This window comes from Sinocyclocheilus anshuiensis, unplaced genomic scaffold, assembly GCF_001515605.1.
Source record: "Sinocyclocheilus anshuiensis isolate Anshui unplaced genomic scaffold, SAMN03320099.WGS_v1.1 scaffold464, whole genome shotgun sequence".
NCBI classification, from domain to species: Eukaryota; Metazoa; Chordata; class Actinopteri; order Cypriniformes; family Cyprinidae; genus Sinocyclocheilus; species Sinocyclocheilus anshuiensis.
This window is the reverse complement of record NW_015555731.1, coordinates 563805-584557: the sequence shown is the minus strand read 5'-3', so window position 1 is coordinate 584557 and position 20753 is coordinate 563805. Positions and strand designations below refer to the sequence as shown.

Here is a 20753-nt window from a genome sequence, read left to right as displayed (position 1 = left end):
GTCCTTTTTTGGAAGGCCAAACAAAGTAGTTTTGCTTTCACAACGAAAAACACATCGACACACACGGTGGGCTTGAGAACAAAGAATATCTCTTTGGGTTTGAGACTTTAGTCTTTGCAACTTTAGGGATCTTATCTATGCATGTAAAGCTTGTAACACTCCAAAGAGAAAGGAAAATTTGAAATTGCATCGTATGACCCCTTTAACAATGGTTTACTTAACAAATTGCTCTTTCTTTAAATAAATTCAATTATAATTAAAAATTTCTTAGGAATAAAAATCTACCTCAGCTTTTGCTCTAAACTATAGGAAGCCCTTTTACATTACTATAAGGTTACAATTAACCCTGAGCCCAAATTTAAAATCAATTACTATTCATTTTTAACTATATAATCAACACTCAAAAAAAAAAAAAAATGTATGCAAACATGTAATTATTGTTTTTAATTAACCTCTAAATTATACAATTTCTATTTGTTGTTGAAATATAATAGTTTACAGAGTCATAGCTTGTTTCATAAAATATTTATTTAAACATACATTAAATAAGACATCACTAACAGGTAAAGTAAATATAATGAAGTATAGTCTATTTCGTATAGTCTATTCATATGTTTCGCAAAATGTTCTTTTCTCTAGCAAATAACAAGCTGTAGACACTGATGACTTGCCTGAGGTAAATTAAATGCTACGTAACATTTTGTTTACAAGCTGTTGTAATGACGTCTTTCTGCAGTTGAAACACTAATTGAGCGATTACGTGAGGGGTGAGACATTCATTCATGTTTATTCCGCGTTAAAACTAGTAATAAAGAGGAAGGGGGTGATCACTCTCACTCGCGCTCCGCGCTGCTGTCAGAACTGAGGCGTTTATACAGCGATCTGTCGCGCCACATCAAAGAGTGCCAAAACGGCATTTATTGTCTGAGTTTCCTGAAAAATGGAACGATTTGTTCGGCGTACATGCGTACCAAACCGAAAGATCCGTACTGAATTATTATTATTTTTTTATTTATTTATTATGTATATAATAAACGATGCTACAATTTACGTAAATTATGTATTATGCTATATTTAACATTGTGAATTATACATATTATGCTATAATTTACATTAATTATACATTATGACTTAAACATTATGAAATATTCCTTTTTTTCTATTTTATAGTGTTTTTTTATTTATACAATATATTTTTTTATTTTTTGCTATAAGACTATAAGTTCCAGTGGAAATGTTAATATTGTGATTGATCCTCTCTGCAGCTGAGCACAGAGAAACTGGCTCTCCAGGAGCAGCTGCAGGCAGAGATGGATCTGTGCGCTGAGGCTGACGAGATGAGGAACCGCCTGGTGGCCAAGAAGCAGGAGCTGGAGGAGATCCTGCATGACTTGGAGGCCCGCGTGGAGGAGGAGGAGGAGCGAGCCAATCACCTGCAGACCGAGAAGAAGAAGATGCAGCAGAACATCGCCGATCTGGAGCAGCAGCTGGACGAGGAGGAGGCGGCGCGGCAGAAGCTGCAGCTGGAGAAGGTCACGATGGAGGCCAAACTCAAGAAAACCGATGAGGACGTGATGGTGCTGGACGACCAGAACAACAAACTCTCCAAGGTCTGTCTGCAGATGCGATTGTTTTGAGATTTTGTTTAAATCTCAACACTGGCTGTTTTTCTCACTGTTCGTCTGGTTGTGCAGGAGAAGAAACTCATGGAAGAACGAATCGCTGAGTTCACCACGAACCTGGCCGAGGAGGAGGAGAAATCCAAGAGCTTACAGAAACTCAAGAACAAACACGAGGCCATGATCACCGACCTGGAGGGTGAGCAAAAACACTTTATGCTTTATCTGCTGTAGATCATCAGGCCAATACAATCATTGTTACATATTTATCGCTCATTTACATTTATTCATTTAGCAGACGCTTTTATATGAAGTGTCTTACAAATGAGGATTAAATAAAGCAATTCAGCCTAAAATACATCGCAAAATGTTTTTTTTTTTTTTATAATATATAAGCCATATAAAATATAGAGAAAGAGAAATTCAAAATGTATAATTCATGTTAAATACAAAATTATGTATATTGTTCATACTATATAATTAATTAAATATGCAGAATAATATTTCATAATATTTCAAACATGTAAAATCTAGCATAAAAAATTATATATATATATTATACATCATACATTATTCATACATGATTCATATGAAATATAGCATATTATAGATGATAAAAAATACAGTTCATATGAAATGTGGCATAATTTATCATTTATATATAATTTATATACACAAATATATTCTGCTACATTTTACATAAATTTATGTACATTTGTGTAAACATTACTTTAACATTTTGTTACTGACGCCAAAAATAATAATAATAACGAACTGAATGTCTAAATGATTTTTTTAAATACAATTTACGAACATAATTTATCCCAATATTTAACACAGAGTATGATGGTTTCCTATTTTGACCTTATTAACTTGTGTAAAGCTTAAAATGTAGGAAGTCTTAAATAAATAGTAACATAAATAAATAATAAAAAAATAATTTTCCCATCTTCCAGACCGTCTGCGTCGCGAGGAGAAGCAGCGACAGGAGCTGGAGAAGAACCGCAGGAAGCTGGAGGGCGACTCTACAGAGCTGCACGATCAGATCGCAGAGCTGCAGGCTCAGATTGCTGAACTGCGCGCGCAACTCGCCAAGAAGGAGGAGGAGCTTCAGGAGGCGCTGTCCAGGTGAGACGCACACCGCATCCAATCACAATCCACTGATCCTTCTGAATGAAGGATTCCAGCTCATGAGTGACTGTTTCAGGATCGAGGAGGAAGCGGCTCAGAAGAATCTGGCGCAGAAGAAGATCCGTGAGCTGGAGGCTCAGCTGAGTGAACTTCAGGAGGATCTGGAGCTGGAGCGAGTGGCTCGAACCAAAGCTGAGAAACACCGCCGAGACCTGGGAGAAGAGCTGGAGGCGCTGAAGACCGAGCTGGAGGACACGCTCGACTCCACCGCCGCGCAGCAGGAGCTCAGGTGTGTCACTTATAACGCACGTTTGTCGTCAGATTTATTTCATTTTCACGTCTGCATAATTTCCAACATTTTTATGGCCTGAAGTTTTCAGCGTTTCACAGGTTTGTAATGAGAAGTTCTTATAAAGCTGAAATATAAAGGTCTCCCTGCAGTCACAATAAAAAGTGTTAGTGTTTCTTACAATTAAAGACTAGAATAATAACAACATTAATATTATTGTTTTTCATTTTATTAGATACTCATTTATTTTCTTCAAAAGTACAATTGCATTACATTTCCTAATTTCTATGTTAAAAATATAATATAATATAATATTAAAATAATAATAATATAAAATGTACTGTTATTTTTGTCTTTGTTTTATTTTATTAGATATTCTTTTTTATTTAACTGTACAATTGCATTGCAGTTTTTCTTTTATAGTTAAATTAAAATAATAATACTATTAAAATAATCATTTTATTATTGTTGTTATTTCTTTTATTTTGTTAGATATTCATTTGTATTTAACAGTAAAAATGCATTACAATTCTTTATTTTTTGATTAATGTTATAATAATAATAATAATATAAAAATAATTGCATGTTAGTATTATTATATTTTATTATTTTTTAGTATATTCGATATTCATTTTCTATTTAACAGTACAATTGCGTTACAATTCTTCAGTGTTGTAATTAGTTAAAATATGAAAATATTAAATTTTAGCATTATTACATTTTATTATTATAGTTTATTAAATATTCACTTTTTATTTAGCAGAACAATTGCATTACAATTCTTAATTTTTATCATTAGTTACAATAAAATAATAATAAAAATATTAATATTATTTTTACAAGAAATTCATTTTTTTTATTTAACAGTGCAATTGCATTACCATTCTTATTTTTATAATTACAGTTAAAATTGTGTACCAGACATGTAATGTCTACATTAAAGTCTAGGTTCAAAGTCTTTTTTTTTTTATATTTTAAATTTTTTGTTGGTTCTTCTAAAGATTTAAACACCCTCAAAAGCAACTATTTATATTGGCATCAGAGTTTGTTTTTTGCCTGGATGTTTCAAAAGCAGCTATTTGAGATGTTTCTCATGCAAAGCCATTGGCTAAATATTTCACCTGGTGTTTGCTGCAGGACGAAGCGTGAAACTGAAGTGACTCAGCTGAAGAGGACTCTGGAGGAAGAGGCTAAAGTTCATGAGCAGGTGGTGGCCGAGATGAGACAGAAACATGGTCAGGCCTTCGACGAGCTCAGCGAGCAGCTGGAGCAGGTCAAACGGGTACGAGATGCTCTCCTTCACTCTGAAAACAGCATCAGACTTGTGATTAGCAGCTTCACTCTGAGTCTCTGTTTGTAGAATAAGGTGTCGATGGAGAAGACCAAACAGGCTCTGGAGTCGGAGAGGAACGAGCTGCAGATCGAGCTGCAGACGCTCATGCAGGGCAAAGGAGAGTCAGAGCACCGCAGGAAGAAAGCTGAGACGCTGCTGCAGGAGCTGCAGGTCAAACACGCCGAGAGTGAACGCCAGCGCACCGAATTTGCCGAGAAAACCGCCAAGATGCAGGTGAGAGAATCAACTGATAGATAGATGCTATTGTACTGATATGCCCTAGCAACCACACAGCAACGCCTTACCAACTGCTTAGCAACCACATAGCAATGCCCTAAAAACTGCCTAGTAACCTCATAGTAACACCCTAGCAACTGCATAGCAACATCATTGTTATCTCTGAAAACACCTTAGCAGCCTCATAACAACCCCCAAGCAACCACCTAGCAACACCCTTGTAATCACTCAGAAGACCCGAGCAACTGCCAAGCAACCACATAGCAACATCCTTGCAAATTCCTAACAACTAAATAGCAGTGCCCTAGCAACACTCATGTAAACACTCCGAACACCCTAGCAACTGCCTAGTAACCACATAATGACATGCCAGCAACCACCTAGCAACACCCCTATAATCACTGAGAACACTCTAGCGACCACATAGCAACACACTAGCACACCCTACCTATTGCCTAGTAACCACATATCAATGCCAGAACAACCACCCAGAAACACCCTCATTATCACTCAGAACACCCTAGAAACTGTATAGTAACCACCTAGCGACTGATTAGTTGCAACATAGCAATGCTCTAGTAACACCCTCGTAATCACTCAGAACCTCCAGCAACTTCCTAGTAACCACATGACAACACCCAAGCAACCACCTAGAAACACCCTCATAATCACTCAGAACAGCCTAGATACTGCCTAGTAACCACGTAGTAACACCTTAACAACTGCCTAGCAACACCGTTATAATCACCTTAAACGCCCTAGCAACCGCATAGCAAAAGCTTTAGCAACTACTAAGAACACTCTAGCAACTGCCTAGCAACTGCCTAGCAACAACATAGTAAAGACCTAGCAACCATCTAGCAACACCCTTATAATCACTGAGAACAACCTAGCAGCCACATAGCAACACCCTAGCAACTGCCTAGTAACTAACCACATAGTAGGGCCCTAGCAACTGCATAGCAACACCTTTATAATCACTGAGTGTTTGAGTGATGGTTGAGGGTTCGCATTAGCGTGACGGCAGTTCTGTCTCTCCTCAGACTGAGCTGGATAACGTCAACGCTCTGCTGAGCGACGCTGAAGGGAAGTCCATCAAAGCGACGAAGGACTGTTCATCCGTGGAGTCGCAGCTGCAGGACGTGCAGGTACGTATAGCGGGATTATGGGATGTCTGCGCACCTCACTCGCTCTCTGAACGCTGGCCATCTCCTCACAGGAAGTGCTGCAGGAGGAGACACGGCAGAAACTAGCGCTGAATACGCGTCTGCGGCAGCTGGAGGACGAGCAGAGCAGCCTGAGGGAGCAGCTGGAGGAGGAGGAGGAGGCCAAGAGGAACCTGGAGAAACAGATGAGCACCATGCAGGCACAGGTACGGAAAATCACGGAGAAAAATGAACGCTAGCGGATCGAAACTCTAAAATACTTAATCGAAACATTGTGCAGTGTAAAAGAAATGTACCGATGTTTGATTCGTCGTTTCGGTGAATTTGTTTAGTGAACTTGTTTACAAAATGATTCATTAGCGAATCTTTAGTAAGTACACATGACAAGATGGGAAATACATCAAGAAAGAGTCAAAACCCTGAAACTAGCAGCATTTATTCAGTATATTTATTTATTTATTTTTTATGAAAATTGGGAATTCACAAAAACAAACAAAAAAAAAAAAGGCTAAATTTTTCTATATTTTTTATTATTGAATATCAAACTTAAAGAGCTAATTGCCATTAATTGCCATTTATATTATTATTATTATTATTGTAAGAAAAATAACTGTTTTATAATAAATAACTAACATTTTTAACTGTTCTATATTATAATTTCTAATAATAATTAATAAAGAATTTTATTGTTATTAAGGTTTTATTGTTATTATTTTTGTTTCTTATGTGACTTATTCATTTATTTTATGGTTTAATTTCTACTATGAGTTTGCTGCATTAGATAATTGTTTTATTAAATAGCTAATTGCTGTATTTTTTATATTGTAAGAAAAATATTGTTTAATTATTTTATATAATTTTCTTCTTTTATTGCTATTAAATTAATGAATTAATTTTCTTATCGCTTGGTTTCTTATGTTACTTACTACTTATAGTTACTTGTTAATTTCTTTATTTTTATATTTATTTTAATTTCTACTGTTTTTTGTAGAGTTTATAATAATTCAGTCATAAATATTTATAAATTGTTTAATAATTTGGCATACTGTTAAGTATATAGTGCAGGCTATTATTTATTATTTTAATTTGAATAGGATCCAGTGCGTAATGCTGAAGATTTCAAGCAGTACTATGCCAAATAATATTGCATGTTTAGTGAGTGGCATCCAGTTATCATTTCAGAAAAAAGCCATTTAAGACAAAGCTGTGTTTTAATGCAGCTTTGTGTAAAAATACCTCAGTTCAGCCAAATGAGTTCAATAAATAGGCTTAATTTGCGTTTAAATCCAAACTGAATCCAAATTAAGTGTAAACGCTGCGCACACTGTGAAAATGAAACGAGTAGCTCTTCTGTGTGTGATAAAGGTTTGTTTTCCATGAAGACGTGTGATAAACGTCTGTTTGTTCTGCTGCAGCTGGCTGACATGAAGAAGAAGATTGAGCAGGAGGCCAGTTTTCTGGAGAACACTGAGGAGACGAAGAAGCGCGTTCAGCGCGACCTGGAGGCCATGACGCAGCGTCTGGACGAGAGGAACACCGCCTATGACAAGCTGGACAAGACCAAGACGCGCCTGCAGCAGGAGCTGGACGACATGCTGGTGGACCAGGACCATCTGAGACAGATCGTCTCCAACCTGGAGAAGAAGCAGAAGAAGTTCGACCAGGTGAGAGCTGAAGCCCTGTGATCGGGATGGGTTTGATTATTAGAGCAGCGGCTCTCGAGAAATGACTGAAAGTATTAAAAAAAAAAAAAAAAGGCCAAACAGTCATCAAAGTAAGATAAAACGGCTACATTTTCTAATTTCTAATTCATTTTTTGGACCTGGATATATAATGAAGCCTCATAGTGTGATTTCTAGACATGGAGAGCTTTAGTTCTACAATATTTTGGGTAGAAATTGTGTGTAAAAAAAATGTTGAGAAAAATCTTAAAACGTCTAATAATATAGATTTATTTTTTTAATATATGTTTTTGTAGTTATGCTGAGCTTTTTAAAAAAAAAAAATTTGGTTTTAGTTTTTCATTTAAAACATTACATTTCTATTTATTTTATTTTGTCATTTTAGTTTTAGTGATGTCATTTTAAAAATATTTGATCAGGTGTTGTGACTAAAACTATTTGAATAGTATTTAAATATAATTGTTTTTCTTGTTTTGTGAGCTTTTTAAAAGTTGGTGTTTTTCGATTTAAAAACATTTGTTTATTTGTTTTAGTCATTTTAGTTTTAGGGATGTCATTTATATATTTTATTAGGCATTAGCTACTGTTAGAGGTTTTTTTTTTTTAAAGAAAAACAAGCAGTTAGAAAACTAATAGAGAGTGCAAGTGTTAGAGGGTCAAGTCAACAAATAAATAAAATAGAATTAGAATAGAGAGTGTTAGAGTTAGAGGGTCAAATAAAGGTGGAACAGATGTGTTTTTAGTCGTTTCTTGAAGATGGTTAAGGACTCAGCTGCTCGGATTGATTTGGGCAGGTCATTCCACCAGGAGGGAACAGTTAATGAAAAAGTCTGTGAAAGTGATTTTGTGCCTCTTTGGGATGGCACAATAATACGCCGTTCACTTGCAGAACGCAAGCTTCTAGAGGGCACATAACTCTGAAGTAATGCATTTAGGTAAATGGGTGCAGAGCCAGTGGTGGTTTTGTAGGCAAACATTAATGCCTTGAATTTTATGCGAGCAGCTATTGGTAGCCAGTGCAAAACAATAATAATATTTAATATATAAGTATATTTAGTTTTAGAAATGTATTTTGTGGTTTACATGAACCACGACATATAAATCATCTGTAGATACCGTAAGCAGTTTTGCACATTTCTGCACACAACCGTCAGACTGACTAATATCTGAATATAGGTATAAAGTTTTGCTGCTGTTTTTCAGATGCTGGCTGAGGAGAAGTCCATCTCTGGCCGTTACGCCGAGGAGCGCGACCGCGCTGAGGCCGAGGCCCGTGAGAAAGAGACGCGTGTGTTAGCGCTGGCCCGTGAGCTGGAGACCCTCAGCGACCTGAAGGACGAGCTGGACCGGACCAACAAACTGCTGCGCGCCGAGATGGAGGACCTGGTGTCCTCTAAAGACGACGTGGGCAAGAGCGTAAGAGGCTTTCCTGTCGTCAGAGACCCTCAGATCATCGGTTGGTCGTTGGAGACCTGACGGTGTTTCTGGTTCTCTCTCAGGTTCACGATCTGGAGAAGTCGAAGCGCTCGATGGAGCAGCAGCTGGAGGAGATGAAGATGCAGCTGGAGGAGCTGGAGGACGAGCTGCAGGCCACCGAAGACGCCAAGCTGCGGCTGGAGGTCAACATGCAGGCCATGAAAGCGCAGTACGAGAGAGACCTGCAGGGACGAGACGAGCTGGGAGAGGAGAAGAAGAGACAGCTGCTCAAACAGGTGCCAACTCACCACATGACCAGGGTTGCCAGGTTTTCACAACAAAACCCGCCCAATTGCTTCTCAAAGCTAGTCCAATCGTGTTTCGAGGGGGGTCCCCCCGTTAAAAATGGCATTCCGGGGTGTAAAATATTTTTGTTTTTTTTTGTCGGGTTTCCCCTGGTAAATTCGCATTAAAGGGGCTAAATATGAGGTTATTGGGGTCGCTTCAACCCGCTGACATCAAAAACAACCCACGGCAACAGTGTTAAAGTAGCCTAATTCCACGGGAAAGCCCTGGACTTGGCAACACTGCACATGATATGACGCAGCCAAATGCGTTTCATAATTGGTTATTTTATATTTTGAGATATATTTATGTATATATATATATATATATATATATATACATACATGCATACAATTAATCAAGGAAATAAACGACCAATTGATCGGTTATCTTACATAAAGCTATTTTTATTTATTTATTTCATAGTTTTTTTATTTATTTTAAAGCATTTAAAAAAATTATCAGGTATTGTGTGTAAAAATATTTTTTTAAATCCCCAACTCACCACATGACCAGGGTTGCCAGGTTTTCACAACAAAACCCGCCCAATTGCTTCTCAAAGCTAGTCCAATCGTGTTTCGAGGGGGGTCCCCCCGTTAAAAATGGCATTCCGGGGTGTAAAATATTTTTGTTTTTTTTTGTCGGGTTTCCCCTGGTAAATTCGCATTAAAGGGGCTAAATATGAGGTTATTGGGGTCGCTTCAACCCGCTGACATCAAAAACAACCCACGGCAACAGTGTTAAAGTAGCCTAATTCCACGGGAAAGCCCTGGACTTGGCAACACTGCACATGATATGACGCAGCCAAATGCGTTTCATAATTGGTTAATATTATTTCCTCAATTAATAGAATTAAATAAAATGCATATAAATATATATAGCAAGCTTTTATATCTAATAAGATTTTAGGTCTAATTAATTGAGGAAATAACTAACTAATCAATAATAATATAAAAACAATTCTATTTGTTTAAAAAAAAAATTGACATGGGCATTTTCAGTATACATTCTAAGTTTTTGCTTATTTTTTTTTACTTAAAAAATATTTTATATTTTTAGATATATTTATGTATATATATATATATATATATATATATACATACATGCATACAATTAATCAAGGAAATAAACGACCAATTGATCGGTTATCTTACATAAAGCTATTTTTATTTATTTGTGAGTAAAAACTATTTTAAAAATCTTTAAATTAATATTCATTTTCAAATATTCTTTTCTCTAGTTTTACCAAGTTTTTTAAAATAAATTATTGTGAGTTTTTGCTGTTTTTTTGTCTTTAAAAAATATTATCCGATCAATCAAAGAAATAAACAACCAAGTAATTATTGTATATATACTGTATACTATATATATATATATATAGCAGCTCTAATTAATTTTTTGCAAAAACATATACTTTTATTATATTATATTATATCTATTTATTCAATAACCGAGTTTAATAGTTTAATCAGGCTTGATTAATCTGTAATGGAGTTGATTGTTGATTGTGTTCAGTATGGTTTAGTTCTGTCGTGTGTTTGCGGTCAGGTGCGTGAGATGGAGATGGAGCTGGAGGATGAGCGTAAACAGCGCACAGTGGCGATGGCGGCGCGGAAGAAGATGGAGCTGGACCTGAAGGAGCTGGAGGCCGCCATCGACCAGGCCAACAAGAACCGCGACGAGGCGCTCAAACAGCTCAAGAAAGCACAGGTTCGTCTCTTACACCGTAAGCTTGTTGAACGAGGTGAACGTATTTTCTGCAGTAATGGATGTTATGTTAAAACATCACTTAAAACAAGCTTTACAAAGCATCTTCTGTAAGCAGCATAACGATCACAGCCGCGTTTGTGTTTCAGGCTCAGATGAAGGACCTGCTGCGGGAGCTGGAGGACACGCGTCTGTCCCGCGAGGAGATCCTGGCTCAGAGCAAAGAGAATGAGAAGAAGGTGAAGAGCATGGAGGCCGAGATGATCCAGCTGCAGGAGGTCAGTGTGTGTGTGTCTGTCCTCACAGTCCTGAATCTGCTGTGGTTCACATGAGCGTCTGACCCGAGTCTGAATGCGTCTGAATGCAGGAACTGGCGGCCGCAGAGCGAGCGAAGAGACAAGCGCAGCAGGAGAGAGACGAGCTGCAGGACGAGATCAACAACCAGGCCGCGAAGGGGTGAGGAAACATCACTTCATTCACAGATCTCTAGGTTAATGGAAGAAATGAACAATACTATTCAAATATTTGTTTTGAAAAATATTGATTCTTTTTAGTTAATTTTTGATTAATGTAACAATTATAAAATAATAAAAGAAATGTATTAAAAAGAAATTAAACACTTTAAATAGTTTTCACAAATTTTAAATATTATATTATATTTGATCTTGTATTAAAAGTTAACAACAACAAACAAAAATAAATAAATAAATAAAACATTTAATTGAAGAAAATAAGTGATCTATGATTATAAAAAAAATAAATAAATACATGAGGCCCAATTTTGCATAAACACAACTAAAAAACAGCAGTTAAAATAGACAGATTTCTACTGGCTGATATAATCTGGTATAATGGCCCATAATCCATTGCGTTTGTGTGCTCAGCGCTCTGGGCTCGGAGGAGAGGAGGCGTCTGGAGGCGCGGATCGCTAAGCTGGAGGAGGAGCTGGAGGAGGAGCAGAACAACACGGAGCTGGTGAACGACCGGCTCAAGAGAGCCCTGCTGCAGGTGCGTCGCGCTCAGACCGTCCCGCTGCTGGCGTCTGACGCCCACAGCGCGCTCACCGCTGTCTCTCTGTCCGGTTTCTCCGCAGACAGACCAGATAAACGTGGAGCTGACGGCGGAGCGCAGCACCTCCCAAAGGCTGGAAGGAGCACGCTCGCAGATGGAGCGCCAGAACAAGGAGCTGAAGCTCAAACTCACCGAGCTGGAGGGAACCGTCAAGAGCAAATACAAGGCCACCATCGCCGCCCTGGAGGCCAAGATCATCCAGCTGGAGGAGCAGCTTGACATCGAGACCAAGTACAGCAACACACAAACACACAGACATAGAGGCTTATATAGACATGTTTAGACGGTTTACCGTGCAATATGTGCATTTTATTATTCAAAAATATACAAATAAATAATGAAATAAAGTAAAATAAAGTTCAAATAAAATAAGTTCAAATACAAAATGTATATAATTAATAGTCAATCTGTTTTTTTTCTATTTATCACAATACAGATACAAATCAGGCGCAACAAAAAATACATTTCCTTTTTTGACAGAAAAATATAGTCATGTTTGGACATTTTAGACTACTTAACATAAAATATATGTTATTTATTATTCAGAAAATATACAAATAAATATTACATTTACTTACATTTCAGATTAAAAGCACATAACATGCATTTTGGTCTGACAATAAAAATCTATAATATTAATAAATCATGTTTACTTTTAAGTCAACAAATATAAGTTGTATACAATTAATGTTTAATCATTTTTTTTATTAATCAAGATACAGATACAAATCAACAACAACAAAAAACACAAATACATACACAAATATTTACATAGAAATATATACACATTTAGACATTTTAATTAACAATTAATCTATTTTTTTTATTAATCACAATACAGATACACAAATACATACATGCGCATTTATCTACAGTGAAACATATTTAGACATTGTAGACTATTTACCATACAAGATATGTATTTTGTTATTTAAAAAAAGAATACAAATAAATGTATACATTAACTAATTGTATTTTAACTAAATGAAAATGTACTTCATGGAATTTCAGATTACAGGCACATCATTAACCTACTAATTTATGGAATTAATAATTCAGCTATTTTTATTAATCACAATAGAGATACAAATCAACAACAAAAAATACAAATACATTTATTTACGTAGAAATGTATACAAATATTTAGATATTTTAGACCATTTACACTACAAGATAGGCATTTTATTATTTGTAAAATATACAAATATATAAATCAAATTAATAAACTAAATTTGAAAATAACTCGATAAATGAAATGTACATTGCCATAATTAAAATACAAACTTTTTTTTATCAATTACCTACTAACTTGTACATTTAGGTCTAAAAATAAAAATATAGTATACAATTAATAATTCATCAGTTTTTTATTAATACATAGACAGAAATGTGTGGTTTTAGACTACTTGCCATACAAGATATGTTTTACAATTCAGAAAAGGTACAAAAAAAAATTTAGGTACATCAGAAAATAACTCAATAAAAGAAAATTAAAGTGGAAATATAATTAAATTAGAAAATAACAAATTTACTACAATTTTCAGATTAATTGCCCATCAACGTTTAGGTCTACAAATAAGAATGTACACAATAATTCATCTATTTATAACAGTAGGGAAAAGCTCAAAGTAATAAATGATGTTTGTGTTCAGAGAGCGACAGCAGGCCTCAAAACTGGTGCGTCGTACGGAGAAGAAGCTGAAGGAGGTGATTCTGCAGGTGGACGACGAGAGACGCAACACGGAGCAGTTTAAAGATCAGGTGATGCTCGCTACAAACCCTGTGTCAGTCACACCGCTCGAGGTTAAAGTTTAGCGATGTTAACGCTTGTTTGTGATTGGCTGCAGTCTGATAAGCTGAACAGCCGCATGAAGCAGCTGAAGCGGCAGCTGGAGGAGGCCGAGGAGGAGGCGCAGAGAGCAAACGCCAACCGCAGGAAACTACAGCGGGAGCTGGAGGATGCCTCTGAGTCCGCCGACGCCATGAACCGCGAGGTCAACAGCCTGAAGAGCAAACTCAGGTGCGTCAAAACACGCCGTCGCTGCACGATAACACTTCAACTGATGATCGCAATATTAGAATTGAGATTATTAATTATTTATTTTTACATTTCGTCAGAATTATTCCACATTCACATCAGTGTTATCAACGTTAACTAAACTAATTAAAACCATTTTAAAAATGTATTTTCATTACTTGGGAAAAAAAATTCAGCTAGATGCTAAGGTAACATTTCTTATTTTCGTTTTGTTTGACTTTAAGTACTAAAATATCTAAAAAGTAAATTGGAATGAATAAAAACTATATAGACATATTAAAATGATATACATTTCTAATTTTCGTTTAGAAATAAGTTGAAGTACTAAAATAACTAGAACCGTAAAAAAATGAAGAATAAAAAATTCATTACTTGAATTAAAATTAATTTCCGCTAAATGAGAAGACAATTTCTCATTTTCATTTAGATAAACTTTAAGTACTAAAATAACATTTAAAAATCACTTATTTAAAAAAAATCTTTCATTTTATTTAAAGTATTACCCCAAAACAAAATCAAGACTTTGTAAAAGACCATAATAGGACCCCTTTAAAATAACTAAAACAAAACAAAAAAAAAGACAATTTTGAAAAAAAAAGTTTGTTACTTGAAATAAAACAAATGTTAACAAAAATAAAACGCATTATAGCTAAAATTGAGATTGATGCCAGATCATATTTATAATTTTTGTTTTGTTTAGTTTAAGTTGAAGTACTAAAATAAACTAAAACTGAAATAAAAATGAATAAAAAAATATAAAAATGCATATTAAAGATTATAGACATTTGAATAATTAATTACATTTTGAAGTTCAATTACTAAAAATGCTACAACTAAAACTGAAATTTATTTTAAGAAATTAATTACAAAACTGGATATTTAAAAAAAAAGATTATTTTTTTTTTTTTGTTTAATTTGACACACACACACACACACACACACACACACACACACACACACACACACACACACAAAAGTCTTGGACGACAACGTCCACGGAAACTCAGAGATACTTCGTCGATTTTTGTTTTTTGTTCTTATTTTAGTGCCATAGTGTATTCGCACACACACAATGGTTCTCCTGACAATCACACACATGACAGCTTCACTCTCACCGAGGACCAAATTTGTGTTTTCATGTCATTGTCTAGAATAGAAAAAGAACGGAATGATATTTTTGTAAGGACGCATTCCGTCAATTGTAGTCCCGATTCTGGATCTATTTTTCTAACTGAAGTAAAAGGATTAAAAAATGGTAAAGAAGAGAACTTATTGAAGGGGACCAAAGCAAAATTGCTTTCTACAAAACTGTATTTTATTCATACTTTTTATAATGGTATAAGGATGAACATAGCGCTCGCTCTCTTGCACCTCTGCTGGTAAATAAAAGATTGTGATGATAATTACAGATACTATCGTACAGTTACGCTTTTGGGCTTTACACATGAATAAAGCATTTAGTAAATCAAACCAGCACCGAAAATATTAGAGATTTTCACGCCACCGTATATGCACATGAAATGGGGAAAGACTGTTTGAGCAATAAAATAGAGGTGTTTATGGCACTGTTGCAGCAGATTGAAGGAATAAGGATCGAGTAGGCAACGCACGAACTCATTTAGACATGGCACTATGCACTATCGCCTTAAATCTACTATTTGGATACATTCTGTTCCTCTTTTGCTTTCAGTATATGTGTCTTTATTAATGTTCAGGGCATGAATGGTGGAGGGTTGACGGTTTCTCTCACGCACGCACTGTTAACGCTGAGCACGGCTGCGCAGGAGTGGGAATCGACCGTTTGGCGGGAGTTTTAAAACATGGAACACTTCCATGGCTACCTCTGATCACGTTTATCACTCTGTGACATATTTCTGAAAGAACTAAGGAGAATGGATTTGAACGGGACGTCGGCGATAGCGATCTCCCTCCTCGAAGCTCGTGCTCAGTTTCTGCTTTTTTCGCTCACTCTGCTGGGAAGTGAGAGAAATGTACTATTATTGATTATGTATGGATAGATAGAGCATTTCTCTCTCTTATTCTCATCGCCTCCCAATAATGACTTTGTGATGTTGTGTTATGTTCTCTGTCTCTGCAACTCCTTAATGATATCTGGAGAGATTTGTCGTAAATCGTTGGTATAATGATGCAATAAAATGGCTTTTTCAAAACACTTTTAGCAAGTGTATGATTTTTTTTTCTTTTCTTTCCTGGTTTTCTAACATTAGTTACAGTTAAAAACAAAAGTAGCAATTTGGCCTGGGCCAAAATGACCCCACTGCTTTCAACTATTTACCAAAGATTTTAGTCCTATAAAATAATTTGTTTTTTAACATCAAATAAGTAAAAGCCATCACCCAATGTTCGATTATAAGAGGAAACTAACTTTAATAACCGTGGTTCCTTAGCATCTCCTTCACTGACCGTCTTTCCCAAATATTTGTTGATAATCTTCTGAAAATCCACATTTTCTCTTTCATTATTTAGTCTGAATATTAATGAAACGGTAGCCTACAATCTGTTTTGGCAGTTACTGAGCTCTACCACGAGAGTGTGCACACTGACCGCCTCAGTGCAGAGCAGAAGGGGCCCAAACTGGTCCTGAGCGGATTTATCTGCTTTACACTGGAGCTAATCTATACCCTTTCAATCTGTAACGAGATTCGCTTTTACTAGTGACAGATAAGTTTTGTTGTATGTCATTGTTCTCTATTCTTATTCTCAGACAAATACTTCATGCATTCTAAATCTGTCTGACATAACTTCGGTTAGGACTATTCTGCTTTAAATAGATCGAATCAATAGTTATTATTATTATTATTATATATAAAAATATATATATTCTGCTTTAAATAGATTTAATAAATTGTCATTAGTTATATAATAGTCAACATTTGAAGTGGATCAAAAAAGTTAATCAAAGTTGTCCTAAGACAAGAACGCATTTTGGTTTTAGCTTTTAGGACAACTTTGATGAAAGGTTTTGATCCACTTCAAATGCTGACTACTGTATATAATATATATTAGTGTTATTTCTCAACCTTTACATTTGGCCACTGGTCTTGCAAGCGCTAGCTGGTTATTAGCCAATCAAATTCGGTTTACTACGCACCTTGCATCAGGCCCCACCCCTTTCTTTTATACCTGTGGAGCGCGTGAACAGCAAGACACAGCTAGCAGCGCTTTACACAGTGCTGATCATCAATTTGACTTCTAGTTCTCGTCGGTATTCTTCTTCTCTTATTGTTCTTATTTCTAAGATTCCCAGTCACGGGAATATTTTTTGCTTTTGGAGTAACATTGACCAAAACCCCATTTTGTAGATGATGCTCATGAACACCCGCCGCGGGTCATAGAGTAAGAAGAGGTGAGCTGATCTTTTACTTAGGAACAGTTTATTTACGACTAGTTTATAGGCCTACGTTTAGTTACTTTTTCTGATTTTTACTTAAAAACTCAAAAGCCCACGCACGTGCTCCTCACGTGAGAAGGCGCGCATGATGAGACTGAGGCACGGTGCGCACAGAATAATAAACACTGCGTGATTGTGTTTGGGGAGAGAAACGTGATTAAGTTTGCGAAATGAAAGAGATGCTGTCAGTTATTCATTCTCAGATCGCTGGTGTTTTCAGAAACTGAGCTGCTCTGAAGAACAAAACTGACTGAACACCTCAAACATCATGGAGTTCTCACTGGTAAGAGTCTGTGTGTGTGTTTTAATGCGTTTTCAAACCTGTCAAACGTTTTTACACACCGAACTTCTCTCTCTCTCTCTCTTGCTTTTTACAATTTAATAATGGATATAGAGACCTTTAAATACAGGTGGGGCATTAATAACTGCATATGTGAAGTTGATTGTGATGGATCTCTAAACATTTATGTATGAAAATGATTATATGATGTGTTTATTGTTTTTTGATACGGAAACATGTTTTCTTTTGGGTTGTTATATTTTCAGTTTTTTTTACTTTATATATTTAAACACAAAAAAAAATGTTTAATGTTTTCTGGTGATTACAGAGATGTTAAAAGTCAAAACTCTCTCTCTCTCTCATTCTCTCTCTCTCTCTCTCTCTCTCTCTCATTCTCTCTCGTTCTCTCTCTCTCTCATTCTCTCTCTCTCTCTTTACTTATAAAGCCGTTTCGCCGATAAACTTTACTCGCACGCAAATCGTTTGTGTTTTCTGGCAAAAGTATTGCGTTTACCTGAGAAACAAAATGTTTGAAATATAGTTTTTCTTTCTCCTTTTACATTATACCAAAATGTTGCGAACTCTTTTGGGAATTTGAGTTTTGCGAGTGAAGTGGAACACAAACATTGTTTTCTTTTCTTTCCATCTTATGTTTTTCCATCACCATGTCCAGTTAGGGGTCCCGTAGACGTTTAACCCATTGTGCTCTGTATATACACTAAATAATCCAATATAATGGTGATTGTTTGACTGATGTCAATATTGAGCTGAAACGTATAATTGTGTCTGTTCTGCAATCTCCTTCTGACCTCTTGACTTGATCAGGTGTTCTGACAAATAATGCTAACTATCAGATTATGCTACCAACACTGTATCCTACTGCAAGGGTAGGTTTGGGGTTGGGGTGTACATGTTAATAAAGCCTCACACCTAATTAATATAATGCTGGCCTGGAAGCAAAATCTGAAGGGTAGCACTTTTCGTTATCGAATTATGCTACCATCTGTTTTACACCGGTCACCTCAACTTGCTCCATTTCTCGTATCGTATCAGTCGTGTTATCAGGTTAGTGACACCGCAGCTCTGACTGTGCAACATTGTCTCTACTCACGCGGTTTAACATGTTCATTGCGTATAATCATAGTTATGGTAATATGCGGTTGAAGACCTAAGCGGGGTGTTTTCAGAGAGTTTGTTGTTTACCTAAAGCGTTTGCAGAAGTGAAGTAGCCAATTCTTTTGTAACTGAAGGGGGCAGGCTTTAGCCGAGCCTCTTGTTTTCTTGCGTTCTGATTGGTCCGTGTGAAGCGGGGCTCGTTTAATGTTAAACACTCGGTTGCCATGGCTCTGGTCTAAAGAGGCGGGGCTGCCACGGAGGAGATAAACTGAAACTATCACATTCATATCATTAACTTGTGAAATCATTTCCCTTATCAGTGTTTATATGATGGCCAAAATACACCCCAAATAAAACTAATTTTGTAACAGTGTTATTAGTATCATACTGCTATAGTTTTTTTTTATATTTCCTATTTTCATTTTAGTTTTAGCAAATGTTTTGTTTTGTCACTTGTATTTTATTTTCTTAAAAAATGTTTTATTTTAGCTTCAGTTTTAATTTGAGTAAAATTTAGTACTTAAGTACTTCAAAGTAAATGCAAAATGTAGTACTTCAGAAATGATAAATGTTGCCTTGGCAAGTAGATGAAATAAAATAAGTTATTTTTTTATTTTATTTATTATTACTTGATTTATTGCATTGTTTATTTCAGTTAATTTTAATTAAAAATGTTTTTTTTTACAGATTAAGTGTATGCTTTTAATTAACAATAGCCGTTTTGTAAACAAATATAAAAAAAAGATTTAAAGCATTGTGATATGCTGAAATCCATCTAAAATCAAAATAAACAACCATTTCTTTATAAGTCTTGTGTAATCAGATGTGATTAAAGCAGCTTTTAACTGACTGCAGGGTTAAATATATTGTATTTTAAATATGTTGTTGCCACTCAACAGGTTTCTCACTTTCTCTCTGTGTGATTTAGGCTCATCCGGCTGTGAAAGCATTCATGTGTGGCTCTCTGAGCGGGACGTGCTCCACGCTGCTCTTCCAGCCTCTGGACCTGGTGAAGACGCGTCTGCAGACCCTACAGAACGGCGTCCAGCCCGGGTCAGTCCACACACAGGACGAGGTTCAGTCTGGCTGAATGAGTGTTAAATGAACTGTCTTCTGTGCCTCAGGTCGGGTCGGGTTGGCATGGTCACAGTCTTTGTAAGTGTCCTGCGGACGGAGAAGCTCCTCGGATTATGGAGAGGCGCTTCGCCTGTGAGTATCACACCTGATTTGGTACGAAACCTCTATTATGTTTCTGTTTGTATGGTTATATTCTGTATTTCTGTCTCCGCAGTCGTTTGTGCGCTGTATTCCAGGAGTCGGCATCTACTTCAGCACATATTTCACTCTAAAGCAGCACTTTTTCGCAAATGGGGCCCCGGGGCCCTTACAGGCCATACTGCTGGGAGCCGGAGCCAGATGTGTCGCAGGAGTCTGCATGCTGCCCGTCACCGTCATCAAAACACGCTTCGAGGTGTGTGTGTGTGTGTGTGTGTGTGTGTGTGTGTGTAAATACTTAATTCTTTTATTGATCGAGGATTCATTAAGTTGATCAAAAGTGACAGTAAAGACATTTATAATGTTACAAAAGATTTATATTTCAAATAAATGCTGTTCTTTTGAACTTCCTATTCATCAAAGCATCTTGAAAAATAAAATGTATCACAGTTTCCAACAAAATAGGAAGCAGCACAACTCTTTTAAACATTGATAATAATCAGAAATGTTTCTTGAGCAGCAAATCAGCATATTAGAATGATTTCTTAAAGGGGTCATATGATGCGAAATTGTTCCTTTCTCTTTGGAGAGTTACAAGCTCTTGGTGCATAAAGAAGATCTGTAAAGTTGCAAAGACTAAAGTCTCAAATCCAAAGAGATATTCTTTATAAAAGTTCAGAGTCAGCCACACCTACC

At 36.2% G+C, this 20753-nt stretch overlaps 2 protein-coding genes across 3 annotated transcripts in view; both read left to right on the top strand.

The window, feature by feature from the left end:
- The window catches only part of LOC107672897 (myosin-9-like), a 66317-nt gene extending 52162 nt beyond the window's left edge, over window positions 1-14155 (top strand). The window contains exons 23-40 of the mRNA XM_016466273.1: window positions 1266-1610; window positions 1695-1818; window positions 2576-2747; window positions 2827-3039; window positions 4177-4321; window positions 4400-4606; window positions 5653-5757; window positions 5829-5981; window positions 7191-7439; window positions 8661-8873; window positions 8957-9169; window positions 10767-10928; window positions 11075-11203; window positions 11293-11381; window positions 11810-11933; window positions 12019-12227; window positions 13649-13757; window positions 13844-14155. Coding sequence (XP_016321759.1) covers window positions 1266-1610; window positions 1695-1818; window positions 2576-2747; window positions 2827-3039; window positions 4177-4321; window positions 4400-4606; window positions 5653-5757; window positions 5829-5981; window positions 7191-7439; window positions 8661-8873; window positions 8957-9169; window positions 10767-10928; window positions 11075-11203; window positions 11293-11381; window positions 11810-11933; window positions 12019-12227; window positions 13649-13757; window positions 13844-14155 — 3273 coding nt within the window. The remainder of the gene's footprint in view (window positions 1-1265; window positions 1611-1694; window positions 1819-2575; window positions 2748-2826; window positions 3040-4176; window positions 4322-4399; window positions 4607-5652; window positions 5758-5828; window positions 5982-7190; window positions 7440-8660; window positions 8874-8956; window positions 9170-10766; window positions 10929-11074; window positions 11204-11292; window positions 11382-11809; window positions 11934-12018; window positions 12228-13648; window positions 13758-13843) is intronic.
- A 3013-nt stretch (window positions 14156-17168) lies between these two features.
- Window positions 17169-20753, top strand: part of slc25a38a (solute carrier family 25 member 38a) — a 7017-nt gene continuing 3432 nt past the window's right edge. Inside the window, exons 1-5 of one of the 2 annotated variants that reach the window (XM_016466278.1) lie at window positions 17169-17401; window positions 17667-17729; window positions 19771-19895; window positions 19967-20051; window positions 20134-20313. In XM_016466278.1, coding sequence (XP_016321764.1) covers window positions 17715-17729; window positions 19771-19895; window positions 19967-20051; window positions 20134-20313 — 405 coding nt within the window. In that variant the 5' untranslated portion in view covers window positions 17169-17401; window positions 17667-17714. Of the gene's footprint in view, window positions 17551-17666; window positions 17730-19770; window positions 19896-19966; window positions 20052-20133; window positions 20314-20753 lie in introns of both variants that reach the window. The other variant, XM_016466279.1, reaches the window with a different exon arrangement.